The sequence below is a fragment of the Mytilus trossulus genome, chromosome 6 (assembly GCF_036588685.1).
Source record: "Mytilus trossulus isolate FHL-02 chromosome 6, PNRI_Mtr1.1.1.hap1, whole genome shotgun sequence".
NCBI classification, from domain to species: Eukaryota; Metazoa; Mollusca; class Bivalvia; order Mytilida; family Mytilidae; genus Mytilus; species Mytilus trossulus.
Window position 1 is genome coordinate 41,471,519 of NC_086378.1, and position 26,586 is coordinate 41,498,104.

The 26,586-nt window shown below is 33.2% G+C and overlaps 1 protein-coding gene across 1 annotated transcript in view; it reads right to left on the reverse strand.

Annotated features, from left to right (window-relative positions):
- LOC134721351 (fibroblast growth factor receptor 2-like) overlaps positions 1-26,586 on the reverse strand; it is a 250,008-nt gene that overhangs the window by 126,721 nt on the left and 96,701 nt on the right. Inside the window, exons 9-11 of the mRNA XM_063584292.1 lie at positions 21,746-21,891; positions 19,772-19,894; positions 14,039-14,164 (exon numbers count right to left, since the gene is read on the reverse strand). Of these exons, the coding sequence (XP_063440362.1) occupies positions 14,039-14,164; positions 19,772-19,894; positions 21,746-21,891 (395 nt within the window). The remainder of the gene's footprint in view (positions 1-14,038; positions 14,165-19,771; positions 19,895-21,745; positions 21,892-26,586) is intronic.

Genomic DNA, 26,586 nt, shown 5'->3' on the forward strand with positions numbered 1-26,586 from the left:
CGTGTTTCAACATGGATCTCAATAATGACAACTTCCAGTCTAAACCTCCTGTGGTAGTTCCCCATTCAGATATAATCCAGTTGGATACGTTATTGGCGGTGACTTAAACAGGGTCAATAATGCTCCCCTGCGAAATATGTTATCCAAATGTCAGAAACATCGTGAGCCATAATCCATCAATTGGCATTGCAACTTCAAAATACTTATGGGTTCAGTCGAGGATTGTGCCATGCAATGGGTTAAACGCGAGAAAGCAGACGTAGATACTCTTTCCGAATGGATTAAGGCTGTGAAGTCGTTGAAATCAATCAGAAGTAAGATACTGGATGGGTCTATCAATTGTCCTTGTAATGTTACAAAACACCTGTCCTACCTCACAGTATTGAATACCTAAACTATATATTAAGTGTCCTAACAAACAACGGTATATTGCTCGGCCTCCCAAGTGCTCTACGAAACCTTTCTAAATAATAAAGACATCTATTTTATCAGTAACCAAAGCCGGGCTTTAAAGTTATTGTGAAATTGCCAATTCTAGAGGTAGCGTGAATCAGATGTGAATACTAAAAAAATCAATAGATCTTTTAGAATTCATACAATCTTCCATCTTGCAATATTATTAAAACATTTGACTTTTCTACTCTTTACACAAGTATTTCCGACTTGCCGACTTGTTGTTGTGTTATTAAAAGGCTGGCTTCATACAGGAACTTCTAAGAAAGAAAGGAAAGAAGTGTCCTTTACATTAATTTTCTTAACGCTTTTCCATCGAACTTGGGATATAGAAGACTACATAAAAAGTAGAGTCTGCCTCATATATTAACCTACATGTTGAAAGTGACAATGAGGGTCGGTTAAAAACAAGACTTTACGACAAAAATGATGGTTTCAGCTACCCCATTGTGAACTTTCCATTGCAACATTCCAGCAGCGGCTGCTGAAGGAGTTATAGCTTCCAACTAAAACGATATTCCCGGGCTTTTATTTTCTATCCTGATTTCCTGCTCACAAGGAAGCTATTAAACCACATGATAGTTCCAAATGGTGAAGTTGAAATCACCCCTTTGTTCATTTTATGGTCACCATCACGAGTTGGTTGATGAAATTTAACTTCTGTTTTTAACATTTCATTTTGATCTATCAACAAACTTTTTAAATTGTAGTGACATGGTCAGTCAATTGGTAATTAGCATGGCTGATTACCGGTAAAGCAGCAGTTTTCCATTTGACAGTCACGTGTACCCTGGGGTATTTATAATTTATTTGGAATACATTAACTTAATGGGGAACATCCTGTCCACGAGTATATTGCAACAGATGACATAACACAAATTGTCTTCTGTTTGAAGACTTAGGATACAATAATACGTTGCTCTTTATAAAAACTACATTTTGATACAATAATTGATCATAAGTGTGTAAATGTAATTACCATTTCAACATTGAATATCATAAAGGGAAATAAAAATAAACCTACATGTATATCATGTATATAAAAGGTCATGATTTGTAAACGTAAGGGTGTACCCAACACCTTGACTAAAATTAATTTGGCTCGTTTAATTTTCCTAAAATTTTGACAAAATATTTACTATGACCCATTTAAAAAAAAAAAAATCAAAATTATTGAACCAATCATTTTCTCGGAAAAAAATAGTTGGAACTATAGCAGTTTGACAAACACTTATATAGATTATTGAGAAGCTTAATTTTTCCTTAACAATACAACATGATTAAAATTTTTAGCTGATTTTACAGAGTTATCCCCCTGTAGTACTAGGTACCACCTTAAAAAGAAAAAGGAAGAATGTCGAGAATCTGTCGAAAAATTTCAAAACAGTATTGAAATGTCAATAATTTGTCAAGAAGTTTTTAGACCATATTTAGAATGTGAGGATTGGTCAAGTGAAATTCATACAAATTTAATATAAATCCGAATTTGTCAAGAAAAATTAAGACACAATTCATACATTTGGAGAATGGCGGGTAATTGTTTATGCAAATTAAGACGAAAATTAGTCTTTTCAGACTTTTAGACTTTTGTTGTGCATGTAGGCATGATACAGGCACATTTCACAAAATCAAAACGGTATGATTTCACAGATTTTAACTTGGTCTTTCAAAATTCTTGATGTACGTTTGCCTGCTTTTGAAAGGCTACAAAAAAGTTTTCAATTTCCACTGCCAAAAAACACTGGATGTTTACGCCTATTTAATCTTATTTCCCCTTTTTTATCATTCAACCTATTTTAAATTGAAGCTAAGTAACTAATTTTTAAAATCAAAAACACAAAACATGAAACTTGTTTACCAATTATGTAATTAAAAAAGGATTTACCTCCATGGTTATTTTAAGTCCAGGAATAACCCCTAGTTTTTTTTATACAAATCTGTGACATATCGGGCAAAAATGCATTTTTCGACTGATTTTTATCATTCAAACTGATTTAATTTGAAAACGAGTTCATGGACCCCTATTTTTCAAAACAGCAATTGTTTCATTTTGCAGGGAGAATATTTGACCCAAATTTTATTAAACTGTAAATAGAGGAATTTTTTTAATTTTGATAAACATGCAGCAAAAATGACGTATTTTCTTCAATTCATGAACATTTGATAAATATGAGTTATTTCTGAATAAAAATTGCATAATTTTTAGAATACTTATAAAATAAAGAAATTACCGATTATTTAACAAAAAACTATTTGTGTTTATCTTTTATAACAAAAAAGTTATGTCTCTCTTTGGAAAAAGAAATTATGGCCACAAATCTGAATTTTGAGCAAACATACAAAATTTCGACCTCATTTAACTCAAAAAATAGCACATGAAGGAATATTTTTTATTACATATTTGATTTAATCAGGTAAAAAAATAGCCTATATGCAAATTTTTGCGAACTTGTAAATACAGAATCAAAACTGTATCGTATGCCCTTAACACGCTAGACGCGCGTTTCGTCTTCATTAGACTAAGCAGTGACGCTCTTATCAAAATAATGAGAAAGCCAAAAACAAGTTCAAAGTTATAGAGCATTAAGAACCCAAAATTCCAACAACAAAAATGTGTCAAATACGGCTAAGGTAATCTATAACTGGCATAAGAATAATTCATTATTTTGCAAACAGTAAATTAAAACAAAATTTCATATAATTCCGAAGTGCTGAATTCTAGGCTGGTGATAACATCGGGGACGAAACGTCCACCATCAGGGATATCGACTAAAATGATGTCTTACTTTTAGGACTGCGAGAATAAATAGTGAAACTACAGCTCTTTTTTTATGTCTCATAGTGGTGGCGTATTGACCAGTGGCAAATAGTTTAACTGGCATATTCCAAACATTTCCTGTATCACATTTCTTCAGTTTAATAAAGAAAAAAAATCATAAAAATTGCTTTACTGATCAGTAGTTTAGGTCAAAGTAGAAAAATCTACCCTTCTCATGTGCAACTTTTGGTTCCAAATCTGAGTCTGGGTTTCTTATATCTGGTTGCTATGTACAAATCTGTAATATTTGGATTAAATATAAAAAACTGATGATTTTAATCTAATGTATACATGCCATATAATATTTTTCACAATTTTTTTTTTTACTCCATTCACTAACACATGTCTTTGCTACATCCTAACTATATTATGTATAAAAAAGGAGATGTGGTATGATTGCCAATGAGACAACTCTCCACAAGAGACCAACTGAAACAGAAATTAACAACTATAGGTCACCGTACAAATTTCAACAATGATCTTATCCAATACCGCATAGTCAGCTTTAAATTGCCCCGAAATTACCAATGTCAAATAATTCAAACGAAAAAAACTAATGGCCTTATTTATGTACAAACTAGATGTGTCAAAGCGACACGAATGGCCCCGCCTCCAAAAGTTGAAAAATCTGAAATTTTTTAGATAACACATGTGGACACAAACATGCTGGTAGTATCACATATAAAAAATTAGCTCAAAATTTGGAGGCGTATAGAAAAAAAGTCCTTATAACTGTAAATTTCAACAATTTTCAAAATGACGGAATTACGGAATTACGGACAAAGATAAAACTATATGGCACCAACAACTTCGTGGCGGGGCCATTAAAATGAACGAACAACAAACAAGTAACACACCAACAAACGACAGCCACTGAATTACAGGCTGCTGACTTGGGACAAACACATTATCATTAACGGAAAGCTTAATACTAAAATTTATGATAAAACAGATGATTTCTCATTTCCTATCGTTAATTATCCATTTTTAAATGGTGAGGTTCCCTTGTCAACATCTAACGGTGTTTATATATCTCAACTTGTACGATTCGCTCGTATATATAACAATGTTTTAGATTTAACGTGAGAAATTTATGTATAACTGAAAAATTATTACACCAGGGTTATCGATATCACAAACTAGTCAAAACATTTACTAAATTTTATCATCGGTATAAGGACATCATTCGTAAATATAGCTCAACATGCAGACTGCTTATACGTTCAGGTATTTCAAATCCAACATGTTATGGAAATATTCTTTAAGGCTCACACATGTCAGTATTCACCTCAGAAGCTAACAAAACCTTTAAATAGACTTATTAAAGCTGGGGTCACACATTCACGATTTTTACTACCGTTCTTGATAGGACCATTCCCGATTAAAATTATTAAAAGTCTGATCAAGATCCTGTGAATCGTGGATGGAAATTCAAACTTAAATTAAAATTTGTAAAAAAAATAATTTGATCACGACAACAATCAGATAGTATTCAGGAAGCACCGATATTCAACCGTTTCTAAGCGAATTAGTCCCGATAATACCGTTCTGAATCCGCTTCTAATCCGATTTGTATTTTTCGCCAGGTAAAATTCGACCGAGTCTGTCACGACTGCGTCCCGACTCTACCGAATGTTATCCGACTGAGATCAGACAGTGACCGGACAGTGAACCGACGCTGACGGAAGTTATCCGTTCGAAAACTGTCGGCATATTCGGGATGATCAAGTACTGTCGGAACGTAATCCTATCATAGTCCGCTCTATCGCATTGCAAACGGCTTTGTCTGGTCTCAGTCGTATTGTATTCTGTAATTGTCGGGACTCTGACGTGGGTATCATTGACGAATTTCGTATTAATAACGGGACTGTTTCGGAACGGTTTCGGCAAAAAACGGTTCGCAATCGACAAGATCTGGATGCAATATGGACTCAATCGGCAGAAAAACAACTATGAAAAATTACTCCGGATCATTCCCGTTCCACAGGACACCGTCCAGAATACACAAGACATTGTTCGGAATTCGATCCGATACAGCAGAATCTGTCACGACATAGCCACGATTGTAATCCGACTAGACAAAATCGGCTGAGTTGCCCCGAATGTTACGGGACGCACCTAACTGTCGGGATGCTTTGCCGAACTATTCGGACCTTTCCCGATCCGTAGGAATCTGTTACGAACTAAAACGAATGCGTTCAGACAATGATAGGACATTCCAGATAATTGAGGATACTAATTCGACTTTTTCACTTTTCGTGTCGTATTGCTGTCTGATCTCAATCGGGAGCAATAATCGGCAATGTGTGAACCCCGCATTAGAAGGGATATAGTTACGATACTGTTGTCAGGTCATTAAAGATTGCATATTTTGGCGTTAATATCAATTCACTTATCGGGTTTTTGCGTCGGAACTAAACATATTTATTTTAAAACCAGTTGTTGGCATGACACGGTTTATGTTCTTCTCATATATATTATGATGGTATGTTACTACACCCCTAACGGGAAAGATTGTGCCTGATATTCATATGAGGTTTGGATCCATTAAAACGTTTAATCCCGCTGCAAATGTTTGCACCTGTCCTAAGTCAGGAATCTGATGTACAGTAGTTGTCGTTTGTTTATGTAATATATACGTGTTTCTCGTTTCTCGTTTCTCGTTTTGTTTATATAGATTAGACCGTTGGTTTTCCCGTTTGAATGGTTTTACACTAGTAATTTTGGGGCCCTTTATAGCTTGTTGTTCGGTGTGAGCCAAGGCTCCGTGTTGGAGGCCGTACTTTAACCTATAATGGTTTACTTTTTAAATTGTTATTTGGATGGAGAGTTGTCTCATTGGCACTCACACCACATCTTCCTATATCTATAATATTTCAATCAGTTTATTTCAAGTCTGGAGCTGGCATGTCAGTTAACTGCTAGTAGTTTGTTGTTATTCATGTATTATTGTCATTTTGATTACTTTCTTTGGTTACATCTTCTGACATTAGACTCGGACTTTTCTTGAACTGAATTATAATTTGCGTATAATATATATACGTTTACTTTTCTGCATTGGCTAGAGGTACAAAGGGAGGGTTGAGATCTCATAAACATGTTTAACCCCGCATTTTTGCGCCTGTCCTAAGTCAAAAGCCTCTGGCCTTTGTTAGTCTTGTATTATTTTTAATTTTAGTTTCTTGTGTACAATTTGGGGTTTAGTATGGCTTTCATTATCATTAAACTAGTATCTATATTTGTTTAGGGGCCAGGTGAAGGACGCTTCCGGGTGCAGGAATTTCTCGCTGCATTGACGACCTTTTTGTGACCTTCTGCTGTTGCCTGCTTTATGGTCGGGTTGTTGTCTCTTTGACACATTCACCATTTCCATTCTAAATTTTACATACATACAGAATGTAGAGGGGTTAAACATTTAAGCTTGATCCCAAACCCTCCTAACCTGGAACAGTGGTGTAACAGTACAACATGAGAACGAACTATAAAATTCTGATGAAAAAAGCTTAAATCATAAGATGGATGCAAAATAGAAATACTACAGAGAGTGGACGGGGCCGGGTACTTGTATATCTCAACAACAAAAAAGACACTTAGTAGAGATCAGAGAGTACTCGCAGTTACTGACTGCTACTTCAAAGCCACTAACAACTAATAAAAAAATCATGCATCTAAGACTATTCATTAATCAGTACACATCCAACATCTAATGGGTGTTTGTTGCATTAAAGGTGCAATCAACTGGTTTTCTATGACGCCATTCTTTGAGGGACCATGTATAAGGGACCCTTAGTGGTGGTATTGTTTATAAGAATACTTGTATAAAACTAAATATTACTGGAATCATAATTTTTCTAGTTTATAAAGAAAAAAAATAAAGTGTAATTTTAATATAATATTAAAGTTTCATCAAGAGAAAATGTGAAAAACTAATGCCTAAAAGGCTTACATAACATGAAAAATCTTAACTTGGGTCATTTCACATAATCAAAACTGTATGAATTTCATAGATTTTAACCTGGTTTTCAAAAAATGTTCGCCTGCTTCGAAAAAACTACAGTGGCTACAAAAAAGGGTTTTCAATTTTGACTGCCAAAAAAAACCCAGAATGTTTACAGTGCTGTCTCCCCTCAAAACACATATATTTAATCTAATTTTAAAAATCATTTTAATCATTCAACCTATTTTAATTGTTAACTATCACAATCAAATACAAAACATATTATACTTTTTCACTAATTATGTAAACTAGAGGCTCTTAATAGATATAGGAAGATGTGGTGTGAGTGCCAATGAGACAACTCTCCATCCAAATAACAATTTAAAAATTAAACCATTATAGGTTAAAGTACGGCCTTCAAAACGGAGCCTTGGCTATAGCCTGTTTCGCTCACCTTTGTTTATGTGCATATTTTAAAACAAAGGAAACAGATGGATTCATCACAAAATTGTGTTTTGGTGATGGTGATGTGTTTGTAGATCATACTTTACTGATCATTCTTGTTACTTACAATTTTCTCTATCTGTAATGAACTTGACCCTTAAGTTACAGAGGAAAACACTTTGTAAAAACTTTTTTTCCAAATTAGTAAAAATTGATAAAGTATGACTATAAAGGACAATAACTCCTTAAGGGGTCAACTGACCATTTTGGTAATGTTGACTTATTTGTAGATCTTAATTTGCTGAACATTATTGCTGTTTACAATTTATCTCTTTCTATAAAAGTATTCAAGATAATAACCAAAAACGGCCAATTTTTTTTCAAATTACTAATTGGGGGGCAGGAACCCAACTACCAGTTGTCCACTTCATCTGAAAATTTCAGGAAAGATATATATTTACTAGATAAACATGTTAACTCCTGTAAGATTTGCTCTAAATGCTTTGGTTTCAGAGTTATAAGCCAAAATCTACATTTTCTCCTATGTTCTATTTTTAGCCATGGCGGCCATCTCGATTGGTTTTGCGGGTCACGCCACACAAATTTTAAACTAGATATTCTTATAATGATTTTGGCTAAGGTTAGTTAAATTTGGCCCAGTAGTTTCCGAGAAGAAGAGTTTTGTTAAAGAGAAAAAAAATGAAAAATTGGTAAAAAATTACTATTACAGGCAATAACTCCTTAAGGGGTCCACTGACCATTTTGGTAATGTTGACTAACTTGTAGATCATACTTTGCTGAACATAATTGCTGTTTACAATTTATCTCTGTCTACAATAGTATTCAAGATAATAACCAAAATCGGCTATTTTTTTTTTTTAAAAGTTACCAATTGGGATGGCAGAATCCCAACAACCAGTTGTCCAATTCATCAGGAAATTTCAGGGCAGATAGATATTAACTAGATAAACAAGTTAACACACTGTAAGATTTGCTTTAAATGCTTTGGTTTCAGAGTTAAAAGCCAAATCTACATATTACCCCCATGTTTTATTTTTAGCCATGGCGGCCATCTTGGTTGGTTTTGCGGGTCACGCCACACAATTTTTAAACTAAATACCCTAATAATGATTTTTGCTAAGTTTCCTTAAACTTGGCCCAGTAGTTTCAGAGGAGAAGAGTTTTGTAAAAGAGAACAAAAATTTATGAAAAATTGGTAAAAAATGACTATTAAGGGCAATTACTCCTTAAGGGATCAACTGACCATTTTGATCATTTGACTTATTTGTAAATCATACTTTGCTGAACATAATTGCTGTTTACAGTTTATCTCTATCTATAATAATTTTCAAGATAATAACCGAAAACGGACAAAATGTCCTTAAAATTACCAATTCAGGGGCAGCAACCAAACAACCCATTGTCTAATTCATCTGTAAATTTCAGGGCAGATAGATCTTGACCTGATAAACAATTTTACCCATGTTAGATTTGCTCTAAATGCTTTGGTTTCAGAGTTATAAGCCAAAATATAAATTTTACCCGTATGTTCTATCTTTAGCCATGGCGGCCACCTTAGTTATTTTGGCGGGTCACCGGAAACAATTTTTAAACTAGATACCCCAATAATGATTGTAACCAAGTTTGGTTAAATTTGGCCCTGTAGTTTCAGAGGAGAAGATTTTTGTAAAAATTAACGACGACGACGGACGACGGACGCCAAGTGATGAGAAAAGCTCACTTGGCCCTTTGGGATTAAATTCCATGGTTATTTTTATTCGAAGCTATCTTGTTTATACGAATCTTTTTAGCACCCTTGGAAAAACCTTTTCGGAGATTTGGGTCTTCAGTGCTCTTTCATCTCGTACTTTTTTTGGCCTTTTGAACTCTTTTAAATCGATCGCTACTGATGAGTAATTTGTAGACGATACAAGCATTTGGCGTTTACAACTGGTATCTATGATGAGTTTATTTTTTACTGTACACAGCCATGTATCACCATCATTGATGGCGATCCGATGGATAAATCTGTTGAAGAGTTGTCACTGACTCAAACGTACTTATGAATATGATTATTTTCTGTGACTGTATCTTACATTAATTTGTAGGATCCTTTACTCTAGATAATTGAGTTGATCTGTAACAAAAACATCTCCATGCCTTATATATCATGTATTGTAGTACGCCGCTAGATCAAAACTGACGAGAAAAGGTAACACACGGCCACCGAAAGCTTTACTTTTGTGAAGCCCAGGTGGTCGTGTGGTCTAGCGGGACGGCTGCAGTGCAGGCGATTTGGTGTCACGATATCACAGAAGCATGGGTCCGAATCCCACCGAGGGAAGAACCAAAAATTTGCGAAAGCAAATTTACAGATCTTACATTGTTCGGTTGATGTATAGACGAGTTGTATATGTATATATAATACAACTCGTCTAAACATCAACCCAACAATGTTAGATCTGTAAATTTGCATTCGAAAATTTTTGGTTCTTCCCTCGCCGGAATTCGAACCCATGCTACTGTGATATCGCAACACCAAATCGCCTGCACTGAAGCCGTCCCACTAGACCACACGACCACCTGAACTCTAAATAATAGAGCTTTCGCTGGCCATGTGTTACCTTTCCTCGTCAGTTTTTATCTAGCGGCGTACTACATATATAATACAACTCGTCTAAACATCAACCCAACAATGTTAGATCTGTAAATTTGCATTCGCAAACTTTTGGTTCTTCCCTCGCCGGGATTCGAACCCATGCTACTGTAATATCGTGACACCAAATCGCCTGCACTGCAGCCGTCCCGCTAGACCACACGACCACCTGGGCTCTAAATAATAGAGCTTTCGCTGGCCGTGTGTTACCTTTCCTCGTCAGTTTTAATCTAGCGGCGTACTACAGTACATGATATATAAGGCATGAAGATGTTATTGTTACAGATCAGCTAAATTATCTATAGTAAAGGATCCTACAAATTAATGTAAGATACAGTCACAGAAAATAATTATTTTTATAAGTACGTCTGAGTCAGTGACAACTCTACAACAGATGTATCCATCGGATCGCCATTAATGAGGGTGATACATGGCTGTGTACATAATGTATATACAACTCGTCTAAATATATATATTCGAGTCCAAATTGAAAACTACGTTCAAACCTATGATTGCGTTGGTTAAGAACCGCAATTTTTATACGTACGCATGTAAATTAAATTTCGTTGTAGAAGGGTCTAAAAACAGCACAAACAACATTTTCCAAAAGACCAAAAAAGTGAAAAAGTATATTGAAACAAAACTTTTGACTAACAGGTCGAACACCTGATGTTCTTTAACCCTGCTGACTACCATTGGCGATTGCCAAATAAAATTGATCACAAGATATAACAAAATGGATCTTAATATAAATTTAATACTTAACAGAAAAAAAATTAACTTGTGGCCACGATGTTATGCCACAAACATACGGTGTCAATATTTTTTTAGTACACCAGATTCGGATTTTGACAATAAATGTCTCTTCAGTGGTGTTAGGGATCGAACGGTAATTGCAAGGCCATATAAAAAATAACCTCATTATTATAAAAAGTACCCTCATTTTTAGATAAACTCTTGAATTTTAATAGTCAATATAGGATGAACGGATCATATAAACCAGAGGAAGAATATGATACAAGCCGAAACAAAAAAGTATAAACGTTCTCTTACAAGTCATTATATGTTTTAAACTTTGAAAATTATAAGTTAAGCAACAATGTAAACTATAATATCATGGTTTTTTTTTGCTTGTTATATTTTGTCTATATACATCTATTGTTTATATGTGTGTAATAGTAGATTCATTATGTTTTACTGTTAGAAGCGGACTAGTTTTTAAATAATCCGCTGTAATGAGTCTTCAAAAATGAATTATATGTTTAATGCATATTACTCCTTTTTGATACGATATTCCCGTGCTTGCATTGCATTATCATGATTTTCTTGATAGAGGGTTGCTGCTCACAAGGAAGCAATTAAACCAATAGTTCCAAATGGTGAGGTTGAAATCATCTCTTCGTAAATTTTATGGACGCCATCACGAGTTGGTTGCCGTTATGGAATAACCAATTCACAAATGATACCGGATATGTTCCTTACATGATTTTATAATATCTTTATATATTACAATCTTACATTAATAACGTTGAGCAAAACGTAAGACATTCATATCTTAGTATATACATGTCGTGTACAAGTTGTGATTTTGTACACGTTATAATAAAATTAACGGTACCAATTTTCTTGCACCAGATGCGCATTTCGACAATACATGTCTCTTCAGTGATGCTCGCGTATAACCTATACAAAAATATTGGACATGTCATTATTTGAACAATGGAAAAATACAAGTGAAAACATGTCAGATTTACCTCGTTCATGTTATCATATGTACAAAATATTGCATAAAAATGATTTTCACTTCTTCAAAATTTGATAATAAAGATATGTTACTGTTACTACAACAATGTCATAAACCTCAAAAAATTTCATTCTTTTTATTGTTTATTCATGTTTTTTGCCTACTTTGTCCTTTTGTTAATCTATCAATAACCAGATAAATAGCTATAATATTATAATGCTAAAAACATTTTAAACCACACATGTAGTCAACGAACATTATTCAGTATTCTAAGCTGATGAATTTTAATTGTGAGTTTCAACTGAATACTTAAGCTGCATAAGGCCATGGTGGACTGCATAAAACATACAATTCCTTGAAAATGTATTATACTAACATAAGCCGTTAAGCAATAAGACATTTCTGAAACTCTGAGATCACTGTGCTCGAAAGAAAAAAAACACCTTACCATTTATTTTTTATTTAATAAATTTCAAATGTATATTCGGCTATATTTGAACTTTGTTTTAAAATTGTGTGCAAGTTAAACCCAAATTTAAAGCATTATCTAAGGTTCTTTTTTACATGCTATAACTTATATTTTGGCATTCTACAAGTTATAACATGAACAAACCTTCAGTACAGGTTATAACATGTATAAAACCGCAACTTGTACACAACATGATTATGTATTTAAAGGGATAGTAGCTACGATTTTGACAAAATTATGACAAGTTTTTTAGCTGCAAATATCAAAGATATGGACTAAAAATAAACAATAAGATCGCTAGAATGTTTTCATAAACTACAGAAGTGTTAATAATTGATAATTCATATCGTTTTGCGTGCCTGTTCACCTCATTAATTATGCATCGGGTTTACTTCCCGAACTTTGCCGACACAGCCAGTGAGCTAACCAAGATATAAATAGATATAAGCACGTGCTTTTTGTTTTCTTACGTACCTGCTAATAACTTTATATTAAACGTACATATTTGACGCCATTTACCAAATTATGTAAATAAAAAATATAACAAAAACCGGCATATTATTCCAACCCAACATTCTCCAACAATGGCGATATTATACACTTGTTATTACATGTGTATGACCAAACCATGCCGATAACGTCAACACGTGTTTGTGTGTAGAATAGGGGCCTCATGAAGGATACACGTGGAGAATAATACTAAATTGTAGAAAGTTGATTTCTAATTTCTTCTAAGGTGTGAGATTCCTGCCCGTAAATTTGTTAACATATCTTTGACAATAATGAACATGTTGCGATTTATTTTCATATCATGATCGGGAATTTTGAAGTAATAGTTAAGTTACGCAAACCGTCGGCTACTTCTGTTTGACTTAGCCTGCGTCGCAGGTGTTTTGAGTGATTTTAATAACCGATCTCATCGCCGTTTTTTATTTTTAATTTACAATAATATGTCTGCACCTCTTTTTTGTTTCTTTTCTCGCAGCAACTGTAAATTCACGTACCATTTTCGCGATAACATTCCCCTGTTCGACAAGTTTCCCACCGGGGCACAATGTGCGATTGCGCATTGGGAACTGTAGAGTTCAAATCAACATAGGTCACATGAATAAGGGTTGGGCTTAACATCGAATTATTATCTATAGACAAGAAATAAATTTAGGTTTTAAACGTTCGAAAGCTTCTAAATGATAAATCAAAAGTGACCAGTAGTTGTTTTAATGATATTTATTAAACTTTTTGTACAAAATCCGGCATTTAGATTAAAAAAGTAATTTTAATGAAAATCGTAGCTACTATCCGTTTAACCTAAAAATGTATATACCCATGTGGAAGTTAACTGAATAAAAAGGTATTTAAGAAAACGGCAAAAAGTTTCCTTACAAACATACCACCTGCGATTATTTAAAAGAATGTTATAATAAATATTATTTTGTCTAAATAACACTTATTTGCATTATAAAAAGTTAATGATTTATAGCGTAAGGTTATGTTTCATTCCTAAATAAGCTACTAACTTTTGCAGTCATAATTGTTACTTTCAATTGTATATCCATCCTTGCAGGAACATAAAAATGACCCATTTAAATTCGTACATATTTGAGAGCAGGTCTGTGTGTCTGGTTTGATACATTCATTTATATCTGTAATAAAAACATGTAATAAAATGAATATTTCTAAATGGTTCACGAAGATGAAGACTGCAAACAATCATTTTTCTACATTTTTTGATTATCTTTGACCTCTTAATCAGCTTGTGGTACTGATAAAAAATCTTTATTTTGCCAAAAAACCTTAGTTAAACGCATTAAATATGAGGAGCCTATATGAATAATTTTAAACGGTAGATAAATGGACCGATTTTGTAAAAAAAATAATTTTTGAAAACCTTTTTTGAGCAAAAATATATATCCCCCCCCCCCCCCCAGCCCAGTTGATATTAGAGAAATTCGCCTACTCTTCAGGTCCCTATTAAGTTAGTAAGCTTCTCTCATGTTCAGGTATTTTAACTTTCAAATGTATATGTGTTTGAGTTTTCTTGTTGAACCAAATTGATAAAGAGCGATCTTTGCCGCTTAAGAAAATATTTTTTTCATACAATCTGAATTGAGTATATGGTACAAAAAGGTATTTTATTAACAAATGAAAAAGCATTTTTAAAGTATTTGTTTATATAATTTGAGATATTTTATTTGATTGATTCGTGTTGATCGTCACTTTCAGTTTTAATTGGTTGATGATGCTGCCAGGAGAGAATATATAAGTGTAAAAAATAGAGAAAAATGCATATCCCCTTGGTCATATATCTAATATTTTAACGTGTAAACGCTAGGATTTTTTTTTTTAAATGTACATAAAAATAACTGTGCGTGGAAAGTATGCAAACACCAGTTGTTAGCAGTCAATAATATAACTTTTAGTGAATACATGCATCAGACTGGTAACTTTAAACACACAACGTTTGCAGTATGGCTTGTTTAAAACACTTTCAGGTAATATATTAGCTAAATTATGTTGGAGATGAACTTTAATTTGTTAATAAATAAACACAAAGTAGGATGTTGACTGGAGACAAAGGCAGGATTTGATACTTTATATAATCGCGAATGTTGGAATGATTAACTACTAACATTTATATTTACAGTATATTTATAGTATTTTGCAATACTCGAAACTTGTTATCAGAATAATTTCACACAGGTTCCATACATCTATAATACTAAAATAGGTCCAATTTGTCAGCCGCCATCGGGTAAAAACGACAAATAAAAGAATTCAACTTTATATATAGCTAATATAGGACACTGGTGTAGATTAAAAATTACACCACTCCAGACCCTTTTGTTTTCCACATAATCAATATTGCCAATAATTAACAAGTTCCGGGTCGAATCCGATACCGATACCAATAGTATATTCACCTGTTACCTATTACCTTATCTGTATATTCCGCATCTGACAAGCGCAACACCAAACGGTGTATTTAGGATTTTGCTATATACACGGGTCATAGTCACAGGGTTGACACTACTAAATTCAATCATTGTCAAATTGATCCCTATTGTAGTAATTTAAACAGTAAGATAACAATACGAATACTAAAAATCTGGACTTAAAATAAGGCGTTTAGGTACCGTTTTCAAATGTTAGGGGGCATGACGTTAAAAAGCGAATCAAATTATTCAACTTTATTTATAGCTAATATAGGACAATACTGTTGATTAAACATACTCTATTCCAGGACCTCTTGTTTTCCAAATAATTAATATTACCAATAATTGATAAGTTCCAGGTCGACGGGTTCAACAGAAATCAGAGGAAACTGTGTATCTTATAATCAGCATGACTTTATCATATGACAATACTAATACTAAAATAAGGCTAACGCATAGTTATATACTTCAATTCATTCAAGAACCCGAGATATCACGGGTATGTTCTAGTTTTATGTACGAAAACATGCTCTATAATTAAAGTCTATTATAATATATATAATATTTTGTGTACATGATATTTATCAACAAGGTATTGTTACCTTCCGATGACCTTTTCTTTAGATAAAGTACGAGACGTTCCATGACATACACATGGTTTATTAACTTTCGACACTGGTAACGTTAATAAAGTCTGCGGATCAGCTGCAAGCTCTTGGATACTGTATTACATATGCAGGTGAAGTTGGTTTAATTTTACTAAGGTGGTTAGACACACGTATGACTGCCTGGATGATAGGTCATTAGTGTCTGTGATCTTAAAACTTTTATCTCTTTTTATACAAATTTTTTGTTTTATTCTTTGTTGTATTTGTGGCTACCTTACTATCGTTTGGTATCTTCCATCTTTCTTTTTTACCCCAGACCCAGAGAAATATCAAGCTAGATTGTTTTAGGGTGAAGTGAGATTGGGTCAATTTCACCCTTCTGAAGTAATATTCCTTTATAATTGATCAAATCAACGATTTTGCGGTTTCCGTTGTATAACTTTACTTTGTCGCAATACAATGTTATGAAGCATGTACTCAATAGTTATTTTCACCAAAGACATATCAAATTTGAATAAAGATGACATGATTTTCAAAATAAGTATCACGTTCATTACAAATTATGTAAATTTAAGCATCAAATCTTTTAAATCTGTTTAGGGTATATTTGTTGTTACCTTGAATTACTTCCCTCCCTTTTAATCATAAACCATAGATCCGACGAAAATATTGATAGAATTATACGTTACTGATTTATAATCGAAAATGTAGATTCACGTTAGAATAAATAAGGCTGTAAGTTTACTAAATTGAACGTTTCATATTGTCGGGGTCTTTTATAGCCGATCATACGGTGTGGACTTTTTCTGATTGTTGAAGGCCGTACGGTTGCCTTTAATTTCTTACATCCACCTAATTATAACGTTGGTGGATAGTTGTTTCATTTGAAATCATACCATATCTCTTGATTTTTATAAGAATATACAAATAAATTCTTTGATGGAAGAACAGATCTCATTTATCAGTGTACTATTGCAATGCTGAGTTAGGAAAAAAATATAACATAAGCTATCGCACAAACCTTGCACCAAAAATATTTTTAGCGGAAGTTTGATATGTAACTATGCACTTGTTAAAATGTTGATGTCATATAAAAGATATAAAAAAATGATGCATACGTTGGTTTTTTTTTTTATAACTCAATGGCTAGTTATTATTATACAACTTACGTCCATACACTTTTTTCTGAAGAAAATTCTTTAATTTATAATAGCAATTTTACCTGACCATATCGGGAAATAGGTATTTAGTCGGATCTTAACACGTACTTGTGATTTGGGTCAAACCGATTTTGATATTTATGTCGAAATGTTCAGGACTTAATTAAATCCGTATTTCGGTAGGATGGTGCAAGCATACGATTTTTATTGCGTCTTACACTTTGAGAAGCGAATAATATTTAACTACTTTATTCAAATATTGTGTAAAAACGTTAATTTTGAGCTTTGAAAGTCAAGTGACTCGATCATTTTCCTGAGGAAGTTTAAAAAAATTACAAAGAAATATTTTTACAGTGGGTTAGCTTTCATTAATCTTCACTATCTATAGATTAACAACTTTTGGTTATATTTATAATTTAGAATCATCATTGAAGGTGGAGCACTATTGCGCTGTTAATTTATTCTATTGATGTGCCATTTGTATGCAAGAGTGACATTCCGTTGTATTATGTGCCAATTCGAAAAAGTTATGAGAGTATTCTCTCCCCTTAACAGGTTCATTATTTTATAATTAAGTTTACGTTTCTGATATTAATTTGAATAATTACAAAATGTATACATTCAATATATTTCAGTTTTTGTTATTGGTGTATCAAAAACATTGATGTACGAATATAACTTCATAAATTTGAAACGTTTAAAATGATAACATACCAATATAAAGAACCGTTCATCATTTTTGAAGAAGACTATGAACGAAATTTGAAAAAAATTATCTTCTCTTGATGATAGATTGATTGGCAAATGAACCAATGAATAAAGATAAAAAAAAAAGATTGGCAAATGAACCAGCGTTATCTAATGGTAATCACAGAAAGGGACCGGCGAGCAATTTTTAATTGTAGCCTATTCAACCTTAAAACAATTTCCCAATATAAACGAATGTTACTGTATACAAATATAAGGACTTCGTTAGCTAAATCTACAAATTTTATTAGATATTATGATTTGTTATTGCAATAGATTAATAAGCTACAAATAAGAAGAAGTTTAATTTTTTTTTATTGTTGGCTTCTAAACAACAATTCACCGACATATTTTCCATATACCTCATTTTGGCATTCTATAAAAAGTGCGAAGAGGAATACCAAATTTGCAGAGAGAGTCAACAAACGTAAACATCGCTCCGTCGTTGAAATAAACTGCATCTAATTGTACAAGTTATACACGTGCTTACCTGAATATCCATGCTTTTTAATTGATTATTTACAAAGATGAAAATCGGTAAACTTCTGTTAATAAAATCATAAATGCATGCATTGGTTCAAGAAATGATTGACATTAATTTTCACCAGTCACTCGTTTCATATGACTTGAAAATTTCAAAATGGTGCTTGGGTCAAAACGTACTGAAAAACATCCTTATTTCTGTATTTTTACTTATCTTTCTGATTATGACGTCTTTTGCACGTAAGTGTGACGTAACTAAACCTATTTTTGGTGGATAAAAATCATAGACTTATATTCTTATAATTTATGGAGAAAAATTTGTTCCGTTTACACTTTTATTGTTTTGTAAATCTTGGGCCCTTTTATGCCCTTAGGTCCGTGAACACAGTTGTTTATCTTCTCTTGATTTCCTTTGTCTACGAATGTAGGCCATAGTGGGGACAGTTTGTTACTAGTCTTTTTTTATATATCATTTCCTATTTTATATCTTCATTTATTATGTCTCGAAAAGCAGGTAGGGGATTTGATCTACATTTTTAGAAAATGGTTCAAGAATTTGAAAGTATAGTAGTTATTTGGTCCAGCTGAAAAGGTTAAAAATAAGCATTTCGGAAGCTGTCAAAAGAATTCCAAGACCCCTTACCATAAAATGTTCATATTTTGAGTTAGAGATGATGACTATTTCTACAATTTCAATATAGTGTGTCCCAAAAGTAGTAAACCTTACTGTAAAAATACTATAATTGAGAAAGGGCCGATTTTTTTTTAAATTTCCATTTACTTGTATTGTCTTAAAGAAATGCACTACGAAATAACTGTGTTCTCGGACCATTATAGCCCCTACTCCTTAGATTATAGACAACATTATTCTTATTAAAGACTCCATTAATGATGTCACAGGTTAATTTGTAAGGACTAATAACAATTATAACTGATGAATAGTAAGTAAAGCAGTACATCGAATTGATTTATTGATTGTTGTTGGCTAAATTTCCCGTGGAAAATTATTCATTGCTTTCAGGAAAACAGAAAAGTTAAGGTTACAAGGTAACAATGATAATAATAAGTCGAGTATATGATTCATGTACTCAAAATCGACCGGTGTTTTTTAAGGTAACAGTTTTCAAAACATATTAATAAACACATAAGTTTTCAGTATAATGAATCAAAACTTATTCCACTACTCAAACTTACCGAAGCAAAAAAAATCGTGGTGTTCAGTACAAAAATCAAATGATCTTCAAACAATTGATATTTCTAATTTCTAATAATTCATCACCATAAAACTACAAGTATAAGTACATCGTCTTCAAACCTACCTTCACAGTAAGTCAAACTGTCATTTGTAAAGGCATATCCATCATTGCACACACAAATGTAGGAACCAATATTATTTTTGCAGCCCTGGTTGCATGGAGGGTTATAGCTGCATTCATTAACATCTAAAAAAGTATCATTAATAATGCAAATAAGTAACACGATTTTACCTCTCACTTTTGACAATTATTAAACCATTATTCTAATAAATGAAGCTTTTTTGTCAGTAAAATGCATTTTTACATTTTTCATTTCTGTGCCTTTCATAACTGACTATGCGGTTAAAGTTTTGTTCATTGTTGAAGGCCGTTACCTGTTGGTCTGCCAGGCGGGATTAGATTAAATTAATTTTATCCATCATGTTGTATTTGTTTAAACGTCTCAGTTTTTGAATTTTTGCCTGATGGCGTTGGTATAAATTTCAAGTCTTTCGCCAACAGGATTTATTCTTGATTTGATAATATGCGTTACTGCATATTATATTCATTCCGTTCATTTTTATTGTAGAATCGGAATTTTTGATTTTTAGTATTTCTTCAAAAACATTTTTGAGTTCACATGAAGTGATTCTCTTAGCTACGTGCCTTTGTTGAGCACACATCGGGTGGCTGAGGAATTTTTAGGTTTACACATGTTATAAACCTTGAGACAAAATCCGCTCACATTCACGTGGGTTGATAGGCGGGGATAAGATAGCAGTTAGAAATTGTCCTTGTGGATGATGTTTAAATGAGTCACATTATTTTCTGGAATTTTTCAAAGTAAATCAGGCCATCAAGTATTTTACCTCATGGCTAAAAGCTCTATCCACCGGAACGATAACTTAGCACTGTATTCCATCAAACAGGAAATGCAAAAATACGATTCTCGGTAAAGTGCAGTAGGACCCGACACTATTTAAGTGTTTTGGCAGTTAAGCTTGGGATGGACATTTTAAGATGCATTATTTTAATATAATCATGTATGAAAATTATTCATTTAAATATTGATATATATATATATATATATATTTGAATTCTTCTTCCGTAGATCTAGTTATTATGACAGAAAAGAGCCATCATCAGCATGATCAGGGGTCCAACTGTCAATTTTATGTTTACGTCTTTAACATTGATCTACAAAGCATATCTCCAACACTCTTGTGTTTGCTATAGGCAACTGGTGTATGGAATATTTGTACACAATCTTCGTCAAACTGTAATAAATGCCAGTGTTTCATTATACGTTTCTTCATTTTACGTATATTTGGATTGTATTTAGTTATCAAAACTAATGAAAAATTTAGTTTTTCTTTTTAATTGTTTGGTTGTAGTAATTTAGTTTGGTCAATTGATAAAGCATCAGTAATACTATCATCTATTTCCACTTTATCATAACCCCTATCTAATAATTTCACTTTGTTTATTAATTTGTTATGGTCACTTTTGTTTCTAATTTGCCGTATTTCTTCACCTTTAATAAATCCTCTGAAAACATGCTGTGGTGACAGCTATTTCTGTGTAGAAACAAATAAGAATTGGTTTGTTTAAAATGTATTTCAAGGTCAAGAATGCCATGTGTTGTAAATCTTGGACCTTTAATTACATTAACCTCTAAGAACGACATTTTATCGTTTGAGATTTCATAGGTGAACTTTAATGAGGGTTTACAATCATTTGCTAGATAAATTAAATCTATAATTTCATCTGATGTTCCATCATATATTATGAATCCATCGTCTCTATATCGGGTCCTATCATGCAATATTGGATGCGTGGTTGCATGGGTGTTTTATTATAACAAAATGTTATTTGGTCTCTGATAATAAGTTGCTTCATTTGCAATCCTACCACATCTTCCTTTTTTCATAGTTGGGAAAATTATAAAAGATTAGCGCTTTTCCCTTGTCAATACACTATAGAATGCAAAGGTTGGTGATCAATATGCTAGTAAACAACAAATCAAATTACAACTTAAAAAAGGTTAAGTCTCATTACCTTGTATAATATGAATAGCCATAGCAGATCCAAGAGTATTATACACTCTACATGCATAGACACCAAAGTCATCAGTGGTAATAGACGAAATAGTCAGCAAAGAATTTTGTTCTATAGGGTTTAAACCCGTTATTTCAGTCTTGTATCTGCAATTCGAATTAAATAAATACTTAACGTTGTTATTGAAATAAATCAAATATAATTAATATCAAGATTATTACCTACCAGATACAAATCTAAGTTTAAGTCTTGCAACGCTTTTATCAGGAATATAAGCCTCGGTCTCTGTTTAATTTTGTTAATTATCTTCATGTTGCGTTTCTGATTTTCATATTCAAAGGAATGAGTTTTAACCATCTTTAATACATACGTATACTATCTCAAGATTATATATATGTGTTCCGGACCATATGAGTATTTTGACCATACGCGTATGGTCATGACCATATGCATATATTCATATGGTCCGACCGTAAACGTATGGTCGGAACATAAGAGTATATATATACTGGTTTGGATATTAACGGGCCGGACCATATGAGTATTTGGACCATATAAGGTATATTTCAAATATTGATAAACTTTATCAAAAAACAAACAATGATGTTTACATACAAATGTATTAATTTTATAATGCAAAGGCTATATAAAAATCAAATAGTGATGCCACAGTTAGTCTTCATCGCGAATTGTATTCCTTAAATTACGCTTAGGATGGCATTTACTGCCACACGGTACCATAACTTTTTCTGCCTTTGCACGTCTTGTTTGTGCACGATCCCTTTAACCATTTGAACCAGTTAAACCATTTGCATTCGAGCGAAAAGCTTGCCTTCTTATCAGCTGCGTGCAGTGATACCGCGGTCTCATAAAATTCCTTAACAGACATTAAGAAATTATAGAAATATCTAGCTAAGTCGACCTATTGCCATGCACTCGTAACAACAAGTCGTTAATGACTATATGTTTAAAATGTGTTTACTATAGTGAGTATAGTGAGTAAAATTAAATGCATGAAACTGCTTATTTTTTATTATAATATACAGTCCGCCAAAAGTTAAGCACCACCGAAATATAACTGGCAATATTTTTATAACTATTGCGAAAAAAATATTTATGTTTGGTGTTATGAATTACCTTTAATATACATTAAAAAAAATCATTACGACCAAAAAAAATGAACTCCGATAAAGCAGTCAGGCAACCTCTTATCAAAGGTCATCTGCGCGTTTTCAAATACACTGTTTCACAAGGTGGTCGTGTTAGTATTCGTACATTGGTCCGTCGACTTCAAAGAGGCAACCGAAGAGCAAGTCTTGGTGTATACAGACCTGTACTTACAGGTAGGCACTCTACCATCAGGTTTCAATGGGATAATGAATATTTATGCTTGAACATAAGAAGCTGACAAAACACTCATTGTTCAGATGGTAATCAATTTCTTTTACCGCCAGTAGACGTCATAATACGACTTTCGCGGGGAAACAAAACGGCATGTGACCAAAAACAATATTTGCACAGGGACTGCATTCAGTGCTGGTGGTGTTCTAGTACGGAAGTTGCTTCTTATACCGTTATAAGCTGGGTATGCGTATTCTGCAGTGTAACATAAACGGACAGACATACAGAGAGTTGGTGCCTTGCAACATTGTAGTCCCTCATTTTAATAATCCCCCACTGGCGTCAATATTACCAGGACCCTTGAACATGGACGACAACGCTGAAACACACAGGTCAAGGATTTTAACCGAGTCCAAAGAGCAACAAGCCATTTACACTATGTTTTAGGCTTCCACGTCTCCATACTAAACCCTATCAAACATGTCTGAAATGCCATTGGCGGAAATCTCAATCGCAGAGATCCATCTTCACAATATTTTGTCGATTTAAAAGTAGCATTTGTTGTTTAATGCAACAGATTTCCTAAACAAAAGCTTGAAGGCTTGAACCAAGAATGATATGTCGTGTTATGAAACTGTACCGGAAGAGAGTTTGTTACACGTGCAATTGACTCAAATATTGACATTAAATTTGCCGAACATACCAAAGTTTATGTGTAGAAAATTTTAATAATATTGGGTGATCAATTGTTGTAAAAAAATAAAATCACAGTGAAACTTAAATTCTGTTTCTGAATTGTGTAATTTACACTATTTCTATGAAGGAAAAATCTATATGCATAGAACCTTCATAAGTGACAAAAACTACATTTCTGTTTTGTTTATGGTATACATTAGCAAAATTGCTAAATGATGGTTTTTCTTTTTTTCTTGAAATAATTGATTTTTTAAATTTGAAAAAATATTCTATGAAATGAAAATAGGTGGTGCTTAACTTTTGGCGGACTGTATATAATGAAATGACCTTTGATTTTAGAGTTAGGTGTTACCTGTAAACTTTGTTAATTAGCCTGACCATACGCGTACGGTCGGACCATATGCGTTTTCTCAGACCATATGAGTATTATACCCATATGATCATGACCATACGCGTATGGTCCAAATACTCGTATGGTCCGGAACATATATTTAAATCGAAAAACATCCTAAACTATCCAAGATCTGTCCCGAGTCACCTGTACTGGCTTTCCGAAGGCCCGAAAGCCTTAAAAGCTTGCTGGCGAGAGCTGATTTATCCTACCAAGCAAGCTCTTCATCTGTGCGCTCTTGCAAAGGTTTCGGAAATAAACGATGTCTGACTTGCCAACAAATACTGGTTACCCAGACTTTTTACAGTCACTCTGCTGGTACAGAATACACCATATTTTGCAATGTTAATTTCAAGACTACTAATGTTGTGTACTCCTACAGTGAAATGTGGTAAACAGTATGTTAGCGTATCGGAACAGCCGTTTCATAAACGAATGACGGTCATCAGACCTCCTTCCCAGTCGACATTTTTAGATACCTTGGCAACACTAAGGCAGATCTCAATCGACTGACCATTAGAATCATTGACCACAACTCTTTTGGTCTAGGGAGGATAGACTCATTCGGGAAAGATTTTGGATAAGAAAATTAACAACTTTGGCATCAAATGGGATAAATGAAAAGATGTAGTTCGACTCCATGCAGTGCTTCATATTTGGGTTATATTACTAATTATTAAATTTAAATATAACAATTTTAATTGCTTAATTTTTTTAGGAATGTAAAAGAACCAAGCCACGTTCAAATAGTTAACTTTAGTCAACATTTATAATTATATTTTAACGGCCGTTTGTTTGCGTTGATTAAATACGCAGACTCTGTTGTAACTACTCTACCGTTGTCAAATTTGAAATGGTTACACATTTAGATCGTTCAGTGCTGTTTATTTTGAATTCTTTTTGACGAAATCGTTCTTGTATTAAACATCGTTAGATTTAGACGAGAGAAATTTGTGTATTACTGAATAATTACTACACAATAGGTTTTCGATATCACAAACTATTTAAAATATTCACTTAATTATATCATCGGTTTATGGACATCATTCGTGAATATAGCTGAACATGCAGACGTCTTATACGTTCAGGTATTTCACATCCAATTCTTTATGGAAATATTCTTTATCAAGCAAAAAAATGTCAGTATTCACCTCAGAAGCTAACAAAACCTTCAAATAGACTTATTGGGGAGGGATATAGTTACGATACTGTTGTCAGGTCATTAAAGATTGCATATTTTGGCGTTTATATTGATTCACTTATATGGTATTTGCATCGGACCTAAACACATTTATTTTAAAACCAGTTGTTGGCATGACACGGGTTATGTTCTTCTCATATATGTTATGATGATATTATACTAAACCCCTAACGGGAAGGATTATGCCTGATTTTAATAAGATGAAGACATCATCTTTCAATCAGTTAAATTGAAGTCTGGAGCTGGCATGTCAGTTAACTGCTATTAGTCTGTTGTTATTTATGTATTATTGTTATTTTGTTTATTTTCTTTGGTTATATCTCCTGACATCAGACTCGGACTTCTCTTGAACTGAATTTTAATGTGCATATTGTTATGCGTTTACTTTTCTACATTGGCTAGAGATATAGGGGGGTTGAGATCTCATAAACATGTTTAACCCCGCCGCATTTTTGTGCCTGTCCCAAGTCAGGAGCGTCTGGCCTTTGTTAGTCTTGTATTATTTTTAATATTTAGTTTCTTGTGTACAATTTGAAGTTTAGTATGGAGTTCATTATCACTGAACTAGTATATATATTTGTTTAGGGGCCAGCTGAAGGACGCCTCCGAGTGCGGGAATTTATCGCTGCATTGAAGACCTGTAGGTGACATTCTGCTGTTGTCGGTTCTATGGACTACGGGTTGTTGTCTCTTTGACACATTCCCCATTTCTATTCTCAATTCTATTTAGTTTCAAAATATTTATTTTCAAACGATCAAACTGATACCCATTTTAGGTAGAGTAGATCATTTAGAAAACCATCATGCTGTCACGGAAAGTATATATCAAATGTTCGTCCTTCAATTTTCAAGGTCGTACACTATTTAAGTTTGAACACAACACAAAACTGAAATTAGAATTAAAAACTCTAATTACAGCAGAAATTTAAGTGTTTATGGATTCAAACAGCTTATCAATTATCCTCTGAAATAAATTGGTTCCCCACAATCCCTCAAACTTCTATTGAACGCCAGATTTTAATTTTCGTCGTGCGATTATGCGTTATTTCCTATACCTAAACGGGTCAGCTTTGTGTTAAATATTTAGACATAACCGTACACATTGACAAAACCGGGTGCTACAAGTTTGACATGACCCATTTTTCTTGATTTTTCACGAATGGGCAAATTATCCTTATAACTGTCGGTTAGACAGAGTGATAATATATGTCT